The sequence below is a fragment of the Triturus cristatus genome, chromosome 10 (assembly GCF_964204655.1).
Source record: "Triturus cristatus chromosome 10, aTriCri1.1, whole genome shotgun sequence".
NCBI classification, from domain to species: domain Eukaryota; kingdom Metazoa; phylum Chordata; class Amphibia; order Caudata; family Salamandridae; genus Triturus; species Triturus cristatus.
The window spans coordinates 1,073,295,091-1,073,309,369 of NC_140593.1; the positions used below are offsets into that span (position 1 = coordinate 1,073,295,091).

Below are 14,279 nucleotides of genomic sequence, written 5' to 3' on the forward strand. Positions count from 1 at the left end.
ATCCCTCCTTTTATTAACAGTACACTAGTCTCAACGTAGCTCTGCCCTCTGGAGGATGTGGCAGAAAACTGTTCAACCTAGAGTCTTCTTTCTTTTTTCTTTTGCACTTTCAGGATTGGAAAATGGCACGTCTTATGACAAGGAGATTTCTGTAAATCTCAACTAACGCGGTAATTTTCAATATAAAAAGTAGGCAAATACAGTACTGCTACACTGCTTACGATTAGCCTACTCTAATAACTTTCTCTCCTCAGAAGACATTTGATGTATCAAGTACACAAGCTACATTGTAGGATCAAAATCAAAGGACACTACATGAGTATTCAATCTGAGATTTCTGAGGAGTCTTACATGGGAACAAGCAAGACCCTAAAAATGAGGGAAGGAGACAAGGACAATATGTCTGGCTGGAAGTCAAATATTAATAGAAGTAGAAAAAAGTTACCTGGGTAGCTTTCTCATCAAAAACCATGTCAAAGACAAATGTTTTCTCTCTGGTACGGTTTGCTCTTAGGATATCATCAGGATCTTCAGTTGGATCCAGAAGTACCACCATCTTTTAAAAGGAAAACATTCAAGCAAAGAAACATGGTAAATTATTCACATGTGATTGACTAGTGTATTGTGTTTGTGATACTGTGGTATCCAACTTATTGTGGGAAACTAGATCACTTTAGCATTACAACTGTAATACAAAACATATCTAAGTAGCTATTTAGATGAACGACTAGAATGTCATTCTGCTTTTTATTAAATGCAAACTTAAAGATAAGCATCAGTGGAATCATATGGCATTTCAAAAATACAGGTTCAGGTGGGGCAAGTCACAGTTCTCATCTGGAACTCAAACATGCCACTGGAATGTATTCCTAAAGAAATGTTGCTTACCTTTTATAATGTGATTTGGATAGATACTGTATTTACCCTACAATGTATTTAAGTTTGAAATCGCTCAACAGCCATGCCAACAGCATGGGGTATGACTTGTTAACCCATGGTTTTGCACTGGCATAGTACACTTCTAACGGCATACTACACTTCCAACCTGATCGGATGATATGCTAGGGTACAAATAGCATCAACATGCCTGTCTGTGCCCTATCAGTTCACAGATTTGTCTAGCCACAAAGGAATGTGAAAATTTAAGGCGAGACAGAGAGAGACGTATGATTAAACCTCTACACAGGGGGTACAATGTATCCATGAGATACACCGTTACCAAAGTAACTTTTAATTCTAATGTGTATTATTTACTTTGCAGCTTCTTTCTCTTTCAGAGATTTCCCTGAGGTGCTAAATCAAATTGGAGGGCTGGACCTTGGATGAGAAAGGCTACTTAAAAATATCCTAGGCTTTAAATATTCCATTATAAGTGCTAAGCAGACCGTATATTCCATCAAAAAGTGATGGGTATCCATCCATCGTATTACAAGTGCCATAAGATATAGTGCACTTCTAATACGGGGGACGGGACATCCACCATGTTTATGTCAAACTCTAAATAAGGCCCCTTGTTTTCTGCTCTAACGTAAGAGTCTAGGCAACAATGTGCATGTAGAAGACCGAGGGCCCAATTACGTGTCTGGCACTCTGACTCGTGGTGGCGTGGCGGTCGCGGTCCAGCTACCGCTACACCAGGGGTCCGACTGCCCTAGCAGGACTTCGACAGTCAGACCGACATTGCATCGTAGAAGACCGAGGGCCGCAATATGCTTGCTGGTGTCCAGAGGCTTCCTCACCATCAGCGGTGTCATGGAGGTTCTTCCTCCATGTAACTGCTGGTGGTGAGGAAAGAAAGGGGGCCCATAGGGCCCACCTCTTGCCCCTGTGCACGGGGGTGCATGCATGGGGCACATGTTGTACCCCCTGTATTTCTGCACCCCCAATTTTTGCACAGGAAGAAATGCACGACATGGTGCATTTCTTCCTGTGAAGGCACGTGCACTGGCGTTCCCACAGCGGTGCTGTTTCAGGCACACAATGAGCCTTTTAAACCGCACCGCAGCAGGACCGCCACGCCTCCCACCAGACTTCTAAAAACATGTAATCGGGTGGGCGGCAGTGACTCTTGGTGGTGCAGGGTTGGCATGCCGCCCGCACCGCCAAAAGTCGTAATCGGGTCCCAAGTGTTTGTCTTCCATAACATTAATATAAGCATTCACCTCAGAATGGCTGTAATATCTGCTCCACTTCTTCATAAAATTAATAATTATCCTTTCAAGTGGAGTTTTATTGGATGGTCCATGCCTCCATCGAAAACTATTTACTGTTTTTTAAGCAATCAGAAAAACTAAAACACATTTGGATCAAAACTCCTCTACTAAATAACACTTTGGAACAAAATAAAAGCAAGAAGTGTTCTAATACTCTGTAAAACAATGAAAACTGCCTCTGGCACTTTAAGACCTTTGGTCACCTGTATAATCACACGATGTACAGCGTGGAGCCAATTAGAGAGTTCAATATTTTCCACCCAGTGAGCAAGATAAAAAAAACGATTTCTGCCTTTTTTAAATACTATTTGTGACTAAAAGCACCAACTTAGCTAGAGGTTTTGGATTCAATGGCCATTATTGAATGTCAGCTTCGTTTTTTAGCCTACTTTTTCTGGACAAAATGTTTTTGCTGCCTTTCTCTGAAGGAGTTATTTACTTTTCCCTTTAACCACAATGATAGACTATGGTGATAACTATGTGAAGGAAAGATGACCAAGAGATTTGACTGCCAATTCTCCCTCCATCAAGGTTACTGACATCTGTAGGGAAATTTTAAACGTAAGGCTGGGCAATGGGAAAGATGTGCTCCTCTGGGCAAAGAAAGGGGAGATGTATCTTCAGTAAACTCAAGACGGTCAGTTTTCTCTCTCACTTCCTCTCATAACAGCATCTGCCACTTCTGCAGGTGAGTGGGTAGGCTCTCGTGGTTACCGCCACTCCTGCTTGGAATCAATATCAAAGTAATAAATGTTGAAATCACCTCAGGACAAACGTTTGACGTCAAAGGACTTTGGAAGGATTTTGAGGTTCCATTTGACATTGAGATAGTTCAGTGTCAGGGCCTCCCTGTCTCTCAGACTTGCTCCCTTTTTGACAACAGCTGATCCGTCTTGTTTCGTAAATCCTGGAAAATAATTGTGCCAGCTCTTTCTTTAACAGTCCCAGCACAGTCCCAGATGTCATTGTTATCCCAACTCCTGAATAGTGTGCAGCTGTGCTACCACCTGTTCGGCCTTCTTGGGCTTCAAGTGAGGTGCTGCTTTAGTCCTAGAGCATTATGAGCTACAGGACCGACATTTGACCATACCCATCACATTTAGGGCATTTCAATAAGGGTCTACTGCTCACTGTTCCATAGGGCTCATGCTGCATCTCATAAATGATGCTGAAACATGACTGGCCCTGTTGTGTTCGATGCAAATGGGACATAGCTTGGGCTAGACTGTCCCTTTTGTGGTGTGCCCAAGGCTTATTTGCATATAGATGTCCCTTTTCTGTTATGACAAAAAATGGTGGACTACCATGAAACCCACAGTAATTACCAACTGCTGAGAATTCAAACATTCCATTCATCAGCATTTTTCTTTCTCACAACAGGTGCTCAACGTTATGCCTGGCTCTGGGGTGTGAGCAGATGACTCTTTGCAGCCATTTTCCTCATTCATTTTTAACCAAAGCGAGATGCTGACATTTCTTTATGATCATACAGTACTACAATGTTAGCTTGAGGGTTTGAGTCTGCTGGTTACAGCCTTTTGCATATGTTGGGCTTTTGTGTGTTCTCGCAACAGCCTATTAGGATTCTGACCCCTTTGAGATTCTGGCCTGTTAGCTCTATTAGGTGCATTATTGAAGTGCTTTAAGAAAACTTTTAAAAGTCTATTTGATGTAGTAAATTGCATATCTTAAATTAATATATAGCTTTATCTAGAGAAACTAAACAATCTGGAAATACAACTGAGACACGAGTACACAAGAGTGCACATTTGTTACTTCCCATTTGTATGCAATTCAACGCTGCACTGTTTGTCCGCCACAACCGGGCTACTCACTCCATTTGCACAATGGAGTGTATGTAAACATGTTCTGTTATGACAAGTTCGGTGAAAATGCACTACAGGCAGTAATTCATGTCGCTATGCACATGCCACAATGAATGGTCTGGGAATAATGTTCTTTCGAAGTTTGATTTGTAATCCAAATTAGTTAACCCTCTTTTCATTAATATGCATGCATAGAAAACTCAATTTAGAGCAAGTCCCAGGTTCGCAGGTTAACAGTTTTTAAAAAAAAAGCAGATAGTAGAATAGGTTCATCATGCCAAGGATACCTATCCCAAACGTCTTTTGGAAGCACTGGAAACCAGCATTTATTTTACTCTGTACAGGAATAAAGAAGGTTAGGCGAACCTCCCACTTTTTAAGAACACTAAAAATTATTTTTTGAGAAATAATGTTTCTAAAACGTATCTTTGCATGGAAAGAGCTTCCTCATTTCATGCAGGATTGGATGCGCACTTTAACTTGCTCAAAAACTCATTTGGGCAAGGCAAGCACTATATAGCGCGGGCCGCCATTATGGCGGTCGCGCCAGACCTCGGCAGTGAACTGGAAGCCAGTTCACATGAACGCCGGACGTTTGGGGGAGACTGGTTTAGACCAGCCTTCTGCCTGGTGGTCCCAATGCCCCCACTTAAAAGGGGGTTGTGGGCGCAGGAACAGTCTCTTGTTCCTCGCGCCCCCACCAGGAACGCACCCGGGCCAGCGGCTGCCCGTAACTTGTTTTCTTTGTCTTGCAGGCAGAGGATCGTTTTGGCGGTCGCGCCTCCCAGAATCTAGGTCCGTGGTCGTGGAGCTGCTGACGCAGCAAGGAGAAGGTCGAAGACGTTTCGGGGACGATTTTGAGGGCCAGTCACGAGGTCCGTGATCGGGAAGGACTGCGCAAGGGTTTCGTGCAGTTTTGAGGGCCAGTCAGGAGGTCTGTGATCGGGAAGGGCTGCGCAAGGGCGTTGTGCAGTTCACAAGAAGCAAGATGCGGGCGTCCTGTTTCCTGCAGCGAGTAAGCGGACGAGGCAGAGAGGTTTTTTGCTCGGAGCCGGTAAGCGCGGGGCATTGACGGCAGTCTGCCTTTTTCGTTAGAGAAGCGCGGCAGCCAGTAAGCGCGTGGGGGCACGGGACATTGACGGAAGCGTGGCATTTACCTGTGCCTGCAAGCAACATCAAAATAACTGAGGAAGGTGTAGTGTACCTGAGAGCATTGTATATGCTAAGCGGTTTATGTTGACGCAGTGATTAATGCCTAATTTTATCACAAAGAATATAGCTTGCCTCTTTACATATAGGTATTGGGAACTCAGCATAAGCCGCGGTAAGCTGTCTCTGCATGTATGATTGGCGCGGAAGAGCTAAAATATGAGCCTCTGTAATCCTGTCTTTCGTCGTCAAGTATGAGCGGTGGTTGCTTGCAAGCAGAAAGGTTGTGGCCGCCGAGATTTAATGCCCACCAGCTGGCATGTGCTGCGGTCCCAGAACAGCCGCGGTCGCATTCTTTCAGATATCTGAAATGCGTCAAATAGCAGCGCCGCTTTTTATGGTCAGGGTTTAGTGTCGAGTGTCAGCGAGCCATCTGAATGTCTTCGCATTTAAGAATTTTACTTTAGTTGACATTTCGTTTCGGTTTGCATTTTGGAGGGGTCGCAATACTCTAATGCCCTTCATCTGCCGCACGGATCATTAGGCAAACACGAAACCTTCTAAAGCCGCCTGGAATGGGGGCGTGGTCTGGCCACGCAGGAAGATGGCCGCCTGACGAGTGAGCTCCACCGCGGGATGGGCTCTTAACGGAAATATTTTACTCCTTACCGGCTTTGGAGTCCTCTTCACGTGCCCTGTGCTTGCCGGAAGGTGGGGGGCACGATTTGAGCGTGTTCCAGGGATGTGACGGCGCAGTCTTCCTGGTGTTAATCGTCTCGACGAGATTGTGTGGCGCTGCTTTCCTGACGCAGCCCGCCTGACGTGCTTCCTTCGGCTGCCTCATCCTCCCCCTGAAGCCGCGCCTCTGCTACCCATGGAGTGCGCCTGCCCCCTCATGAGGCCGCGCCTTTGTTGCTGTTGAGGAGCACTCGCTTCCTTACGAGGTCGAGCTCTTGTGGATGTCGAGCGCCCGCCTCCTCATGAGGCCGCGCCTTCGCTGCTGCTGTCAAGCGCCTTCCTCATGAAGTCCCGCCCTTGCTATTACTGCTGAATACCTGCCTCCTCATGTCGCCGCGCCTCCTTCAATTTTGTCTGCTTTATTTTCCTCAGCAATATTACCTCACAGGAGCCATGGTTCTTGTTGTGCTGCTGGTCTGCTACTGGTAGGATTAACTCCTTTTATAATCTTATTGTGGCGCTTTTTGTCATTCACCTCAGCCAGTCATTTTGCGCCACACCCTCTGCAAAGTCAACGATTTTCCTGCAAGAACAAGTCGCGATTGTCACTCAAAACTGATCTTTCAAATTTAATTTTTTCACCCTTTTATGAGTGGCCTCACCTTTGTGATAGTTGTAGTTTCGCACCCTTCGACTGGTGCTGCCTGGAAATGACTCTTTTAACGCAACTTGGGTGACGCATATAATAGCATGTTTTAATTCAATGTCATTATAGTGCTTTAGTCAATCTTTTCAGTCAGGTTGTGTACTCTTTGCTTTGATATGGCTCATGATTTCCCTGTTCATTCTGCAAATACAACTGTGGTTATTAATGTCATAAGTGCACAGTTCTATTTATGCGCCTTTGAGCATGGCGACAGTTACACTATCTTCATCAATGCTTTAACCCTTTGCTTGTGGTTTTGGGGATAACTAAGCAGGGATTTCCCCTTCATGTGATGTACTTTTACATTTTAGTGTCTGGAATTGTTGTATTTTTGTGTTTATATACAAGAATTGTCTACCAGCAAGACGCCTTCACGCATTTTCAAAGTTTCTGTCAAATATTCTCCTCAAATGCCTGCCCCTAGGCAAGGAAATAAGTCTTCTAAGCCACTTCTTTTTGCAGAAGCTCTTAAGCAGACCATTAACATGCCAACGAAAGGTACTGCCTCCTCTCCTCCCGCTTTACCCTCGGCTTCGCCCTCTAATGGGGGGCAGACATCGGCGGCAACTCTGCAACGTATTTTACACGAAATATCTGAGGTTAGCCGTCGATTAGATGACATGAACCTCACAATTACATCATTAGCTGAGGAGACTAAATCAATTAAAGCAGAATTCACCAGCTTTCATGCGAAGATTGAATCTCTTGACTCCAGAGTTCAGACGGTGGAGAACCGCTTGGACTCCCTTCCCAACAAAGACCGAGACCTCCTATTCTTCCGTAGCAAACTTATTGATTTGGAGGACAGAAGCAGGAGGGATAATGTTCGTTTCTTTGGTTTTCCAGAGCGTATTGAAGGGCAGAGTTCCAGTGCATTTCTGTGTCGTATACTTCCTCAGATGACTGGTATTTCTTTTACCCCACCTCTGGAGATACAGCGGGCTCATAGAATTGGTCCTCCACGTGGTGATCCTGCCGCGCGCCCACGGCCGATCATTGCTTGTTTTCTCCGACATGACCAAACTAGACAACTACTATCTGCTGCTCGACTTCAAGGTTCCTTCTCTTTTGAAGGCCATCGCATTCATATGGCAGCCGATTTCTCCAAGGAAACCAATGAGCGGCGGAAGGCCTTTCTCTCCATGCGACCTCAATTACGTCAGTTAGATATCAAATATGGTCTATTTGAACCTGCACGTTTTCGTGTTACCAAAGATGGAGTCTCTAAGGACTTTTTTGATCCAGAACATCTTCAGCAATTTTTGGACTGCCTTCAACCTCAAGATATGGAGGTTCTCACTGCATCCTCACAGCCAATCCCGTCCCAATCACTCCCTAAATCTTCTACTTCAATGTCAGAACGTAACAGGCGCCCTCCCAGTAGCCCTAGACCTCGGGGCAGGGACCTCGAACGACTTCATCGCTCACAAGAAGATAGGAAGTCTGCAATACAATCGGTTTCGGCAGCCACATTCCCACAAGACTTACAAAGAGACAAGTCCCGCTCTCCTCTTAAAACCCCTTCAGATGCGGACTGAATAATACTTCCTCCTGTGGAAATAGTTACTTCCTGACCTATTGGCAGTTAATGGTAGACTCATGGTCCTTGCGAGTCTTGTTTCTATTGTTAATTCATTATTATATTTTTGACATATTTTGCTGTTCTTATAATATTTGATTGCCTTTTTTCACCTCTTTCTCACTAGCTTCTTATCTTATTTCTTTTCCTTTTCACTTTGCCTTCTGCTATTTCTCTGTCTTATAATGCTATTCTTTTTTCTCCCTGCATTTATTACTCTCCATGTTACAATTTTATTGCATATTCCTAACTGGTTTTGCAGTTACTCGGGTGCCTTGGCGCCTAATTGTTTGATTATAGTTGTATTATTTTATTTGCTCGTATGCATATTGGTATAGGCTTTTTGATATGTGTATGATATGTCTTATGCACTTAGGCTACCTCACATTTAATTATTGTAAGATTTCTCCTCTTATGTAATGTCGCTTCTCAATCTCTATTTGGCTTTCTCTACCTTCTTCTGTTCTCTTTTATATTGCTCTTTTGGGTTTCCCTTCTATATTATTAATGCACTCTTAACTGTTTCTCTCTTTCTGTGGGGTCTTTTCCCGCGGCGGCGCTCTAGTGCGCCCAGACCCGCGGGTAATAGTTTACGGTTTCTTGTTCTTTACTCGCTACTATTTAATATTCTATAGTTTCTTTACTACTGTACTATTTTCTAAATTTTATCTCCTTTCGTCTTTATCTCTTTTATTGTTTTCTTTATGCATTTCATCTAGATTAGAAGTACTGCTTCCACTTATTTTCTTTCTGTTTCCCCTTCCTTTTGTCATTTCTTTTCCTTTTTTCTTTGTCTGGTTCAACACGTTGTTTTGTGCTTCATTTTCCTCTTTCTGATTTTTGCTCTATTCTACTATGGCACAGGCACATTCTCTTAATGCGATCACTTGGAATGTACATGGCCTCACCCATTACATAAAGCGGAAGAAAGTACTCTCCTATCTCCAGACCAAACATGTAGATGTGGCCCTGCTTCAAGAGACCCATTTGGATGCTCTAGAATCAGATAAACTTTGTAGAGACTGGGTGGGCAAGGTTATCCATAGTAGCGTTCAACAAGACGATTCCTCAGATACAGGCCCCCTCCGCAAATGTGGAGTAGCAATCCTCCTTCGCAAATCCCTCCCAGTCACTGTCTCTAAAACATGGTCAGATGTAAATGGCCGTTATGTATTTGCCAAACTTAAAATTGGAGAGTCTCACATTTGTGTAGGGTCTGTTTATGCTCCTACGGGTACCAAAAAAACATTCTTTCTTCAATTATCCCGTTTGCTGCTTGAAATTAATGCATCGCAATATTTGATTGGCGGAGACTGGAATGTAACGCAAGATTCCATTCTAGACAAAACTGGTCCATTAGATAGGGGCAATGCGTCAGACAGAGCCTTGTTGGGGGACATCATATCAGATATTGGACTGGTTGACCATTGGCGTTTCAGCCATCCAACGGATAAGGAATATACTTTCTTTTCATCGGCCCATGGTACATTTTCTCGTCTTGATTACTTCCTCATTTCACATAGCACAGTTCAATTCGTTACAGACTCCTGCATCCTGGAAGCGGCCTTGTCTGATCACTCTCCGGTTCTCCTCTCCCTTGATCTGGGTCTTTCTCGGCCTGGACGTAAACCATGGCGAATGAATATCCAACGCCACAGGACTCCTACTGGTAAGTCCCAACTGCAATCTCACCTTCAAAATTATCTTTCTACTAATCAGGGGTCTGTCACTTCCAGCAGGACTCTCTGGGCTGCGGCGAAGGCTACTTTGAGGGGGCAATTAATGCGTGATGCAGCAATTGCTAATAAACAAAATGCAAAGAGACAAAGTGAGCTCGAATCTGACATACAAACTTATTCTCGCTTATACACCATATCTCCGTCTCTACAGAATCGTAAATTACTCGAGCAAGCTCGAATGGCCTTAAATAGCCTTTTTACATCTAAAGCAGAATACGCTTTACAGAAAATGAAAGGTCGACATTACGAGCAAGGGGAAAAGGCGGGAAGGTTATTAGCCGCGCAGCTGCGTCAGAGGGAGGCGTCTATGGCCATTCCGGCCATTAGATCTGCGCAAGGACAACTGTGCACAAAACCTCAAGACATTGTTAATGAGTTCGCCTCCTTTTACGAATCTCTTTACACTTCCGATAATAGAATGGATTCGGATAAAATGACAGCATTTCTTGCAAAAGTGCATCTTCCTTCTCTTTCGGCGGAGGGCAGAGCCATCCTTGAGGGTGAAATAACCAGAGATGAGGTTTCTAGTGTGATTACTGCCCTGCCTTACCACAAGGCCCCTGGAGAAGATGGATTTCCCCCTGAATTTTATCGCTGGGCAGGTCACAATATTATTGATACCCTGCATGCCGCATTCCAGGAGGCGGACAGTTCATCTTCACTAGGACCCCTTTCTAACAAGGCTATTATTGTTGTGCTTCCAAAGCCAGGTAAAGACCCCCAGCTCTGCAGTAGCTATCGCCCCATTTCTCTATTGAACTCTGATATTAAAATCTTGGCCAGCATTCTTGCTTCGCGTTTGCGTAAAGTCTTGCCTTCCTTGATACACCATTCTCAAGTAGGCTTTGTACCGGGTCGATCCTCCCGGAACCATCTGCGTTCTCTGGCCCATGCACTATGGTCGGCTCAACATCTTAAGGACGATGCGTTAGCCCTTTCACTTGACGCAGAAAAAGCGTTCGACCGCATCGAATGGAACTATCTCTTCAAGGTCATGGATAGATTTGGTTTAGGTACGAAATTTATTGATAAGGTACGCTTATTATACGATCACCCTTCTGCTCAGGTAAATTGTGGTGGGTTTCTATCAGACACCTTTACGATTAAGAGAGGGACACGCCAAGGATGTCCACTATCCCCCCCTTCTGTTTCTTCTGGCTATGGAGCCTCTGGCCGCTACCATTCGTCAATCTGATGAGGTCTCTGGTGTCCCCCTTCCAATTGGACATTCTAAAATATACCTGTATGCTGATGATATTCTACTCACCCTTACTCGTCTTCCCCGGTCGATTCCTTCTCTTCTTCACATTATTAATGATTTCTCCTCTTTTTCAGGTTATAAGATTAATTGGGACAAGAGTGAGGCTTTACCCATCTCTAACGGTACCACAAAAGCAGCCATTTTTGGATTTCCTTTTCATTGGCAGTCTTCACGCCTTAAATACTTGGGTGTCCTCGTTAATAAAGGATTGCAAGACATGGTTGCAAATAATTTATCTCCTCTTATATCCCAAATGCAACGGGATTTTGACAAATGGAAGGCTTTGGGTCTTTCTCTTTGGGGCAGAACTCAGGCGGTTAAAATGGTTACCCTTCCGAGATTTATATACATTCTAGGTATGCTTCCGCTGCAGATCCCTTTATCTTTACTTCGATCAGTAGATGCCCAGATTAAAACTTTCATTTGGGGTACTATGAAGCCTCGCCTTGCTATCACTAAGTTAAAGGCTCACCAGTTATCTGGCGGAATTGGCCTTCCATCTATTGAACACTACTCTTTGGCGTTACATATTTCCCAAATCTCATATTTTTTACCTGGCATCAAAGATTTACCACAATGGGTTCAAATAGAAAGACATCTCCTATCCTCAGAATCAAACCTCTCTCCTCTGTATGGTAGTGGCTCTAGTCGTTTTGACCCAAAAAACCCGATATTATCTGCCATGCATAAATCCTGGCAGAGAAGTCATAGATTATTAGGCTCAAACTCAAGAATCCATGCTAAGGCTCCCCTATGGAATAACTCGGGGATCCGTATTAATGGTCGTATGTTATCCTGGCCTGAATGGCGAGCTGCAGGTATTCTCTATCCGGATCAACTTCTGCATGATGGGGATTTTAAGTCATTCTCTCAGCTTAGGGGTAGAATTTGATCTTCCCCTTCATCATTCATCCAAATATCTTCAACTTCAACAATGTTTGAAGACCCATATGGGAACATCACCATGGCTCCTGCAAGATTCCCCTATATTATCCTATTTGCACATTTGGGGGAAACTTAAGGGTGTTACTTCTGGTATATACAAAATTTTTTCATCTCATCTTTTTTCTAAATCTCTTTCACATGATCTCCAGCGTAAATGGCAATCTCGCCTCTCAATTTCCTTTCCCGATACTGAATGGGATTTGATTCTAGAGAATTTAAATAAGGGAGCCCGTGAATCAAGGCTCAAATTTTGTCTTTTCAAAATTCTGCATGATTGGCACTGGTCTCCTGTCAAACTACACCAAGCTGGCCTTCTCTCTCATTCTAATTGTTGGAGATTCCCCAATTCAGGTTGTGATATTACTCATATCATTTGTGAATGTCCTAGTATCCAATCCTATTGGACTTTTATCGGTATTACCTTGAATTCCACTATGCCCCTAAAATTGCCACTTACATCTACTAACATTCTCCTGCATGATTTACGTCATTCCCCAAAGCTCACGAAGCCACAACTCCGCCTTTTTCATACTTCAATTGCTACTGCCAAAATATGTATACTGCGTCATTGGAAATCAACTTTGCCTCCCTCACAGGAGGACTGGTTGGTGGCAATGATGCAAACTGCCTCCCATGAACGTACAATCTATAACCTTCAGGATCAAACTGACACTTTTCTTCGAATCTGGTCTCCATTTCTTAAATCAAATGCTGCTGATTCTCCGGCCTCCACTTCTACCCAAACACATTAATCAGCTTTCACTTTTTCTGTCCTTTGTTTTTTCTCTTCTCTTTGTTCCCCCCAATCCTTTGCTTCCTCCGTTGTGGTATTCTTCTGCTTTTATTCAATTACCTTTTCTTTGTTTTATTTCTTTATATTTCCAGCACTCTTTATTCTTCTAGGTCTTTCTCCTCTTTTTTCCCTATAGCTCACTTTTATTACATGTCATTCTGTGTTTTGATCTCATTGTTGCATTAACTAGTATTTATCTATTTAAACGCATATTTATATCGTATTTATTTATTAATATCTTATTCCATGATTCCTTTTAACATGAATTTATTTTCTTTTATTTATTATTGCATATGCTCTAATGTATTCGCCTTATAAAACTCAATAAAAAATTTCAACACAAAAAATAAAGCCGCCTGGAATGTAAGAGCATGCAGTCCAGCTGTTTTTTAGGTAGAATATTCAGACCGGTGCATTATTTAATGAGCTCGGCAAAGAAACAGACGGGAGATTGCAAATCACACTGGACAGGCTTTGGAATCCGGACCTTGGTGGTTTTACAGGGCTAAGGTTGTGTTTTCCACTTTTTAGCAAGGAATATCATTAAGCCTTGGCAGTTGTGCCACAGCTTCCTCGTGCTTGGTTACATGTACATATAAGTTTAAGGCCCAAGACGGGGGAGGCAGTTAGGGGTCTAGTGGGTGGTGACCACACAGAAGATTAGTAGCAGCACCTGCCGCCCCCTCCCAGGCTTTCTCTGCATGTCTACGTTGGCAAGCATTTTCATAAGTTATCTATTGTTTAGAGGGTCTCGTATGGATTGGAAAGATGTTACAAAAATTCAAATGTGTTTGAAGCACAATGTAACTTTGATGTAAGCTTGATGCGCACACCGGTAACGCTGGGCATTGGATGAGACACATGCACATTTTCATTACGTACGGCTAGGTTGGGCACGTGCATTCTGGCCCTTTGAATGAGAGGATAGGCATCTGATGTGGGTACCACATCGCCTTTTAAGAGGTCATCGTTTATTTGTGTGCAACGTGACCACAGGTTAATAATAGTTTGAGGCGTGATGGAATAAGGCGGAACACTGAAAACAAACCTAGTCAGTGCTGTATCTGTTAAGACTTCTTGGTAACTGCATGTATGGGTATGCACATGTGGTGTGCACCTGTAGAGTGGCTGGGTACGTGGCATATAAGCCAGTTCCCTAACGGTATTAGTGGGTTGCATTCCCCTCTTGTTAGTCATGGTGGGTCTAGCCAGGGGCATTCCCCTTGGTTTGCAGTTCTTCTCATAGGGATCCAGGATGGGGGAGGGCACTTTTCCATCCCATTAAAGGTCTCATGTATCGGGATATATCCCGCGCGCCAATTTTTCATAGGCATGAGAATAGGAAACAGCGCAACGCTGGGAGAACCGTGGGAGATGGCACTTGTCCTTC

At 43.7% G+C, this 14,279-nt stretch overlaps 1 protein-coding gene across 1 annotated transcript in view; it reads right to left on the reverse strand.

Moving 5' to 3' along the window:
* The window catches only part of LOC146796583 (kinesin-like protein KIF19), a 1,608,680-nt gene that overhangs the window by 1,213,183 nt on the left and 381,218 nt on the right, over positions 1 to 14,279 (reverse strand). Inside the window, exon 4 of the mRNA XM_085629222.1 lies at positions 446 to 556. Within this exon, the coding sequence (XP_085485348.1) occupies positions 446 to 556 (111 nt within the window). The remainder of the gene's footprint in view (positions 1 to 445; positions 557 to 14,279) is intronic.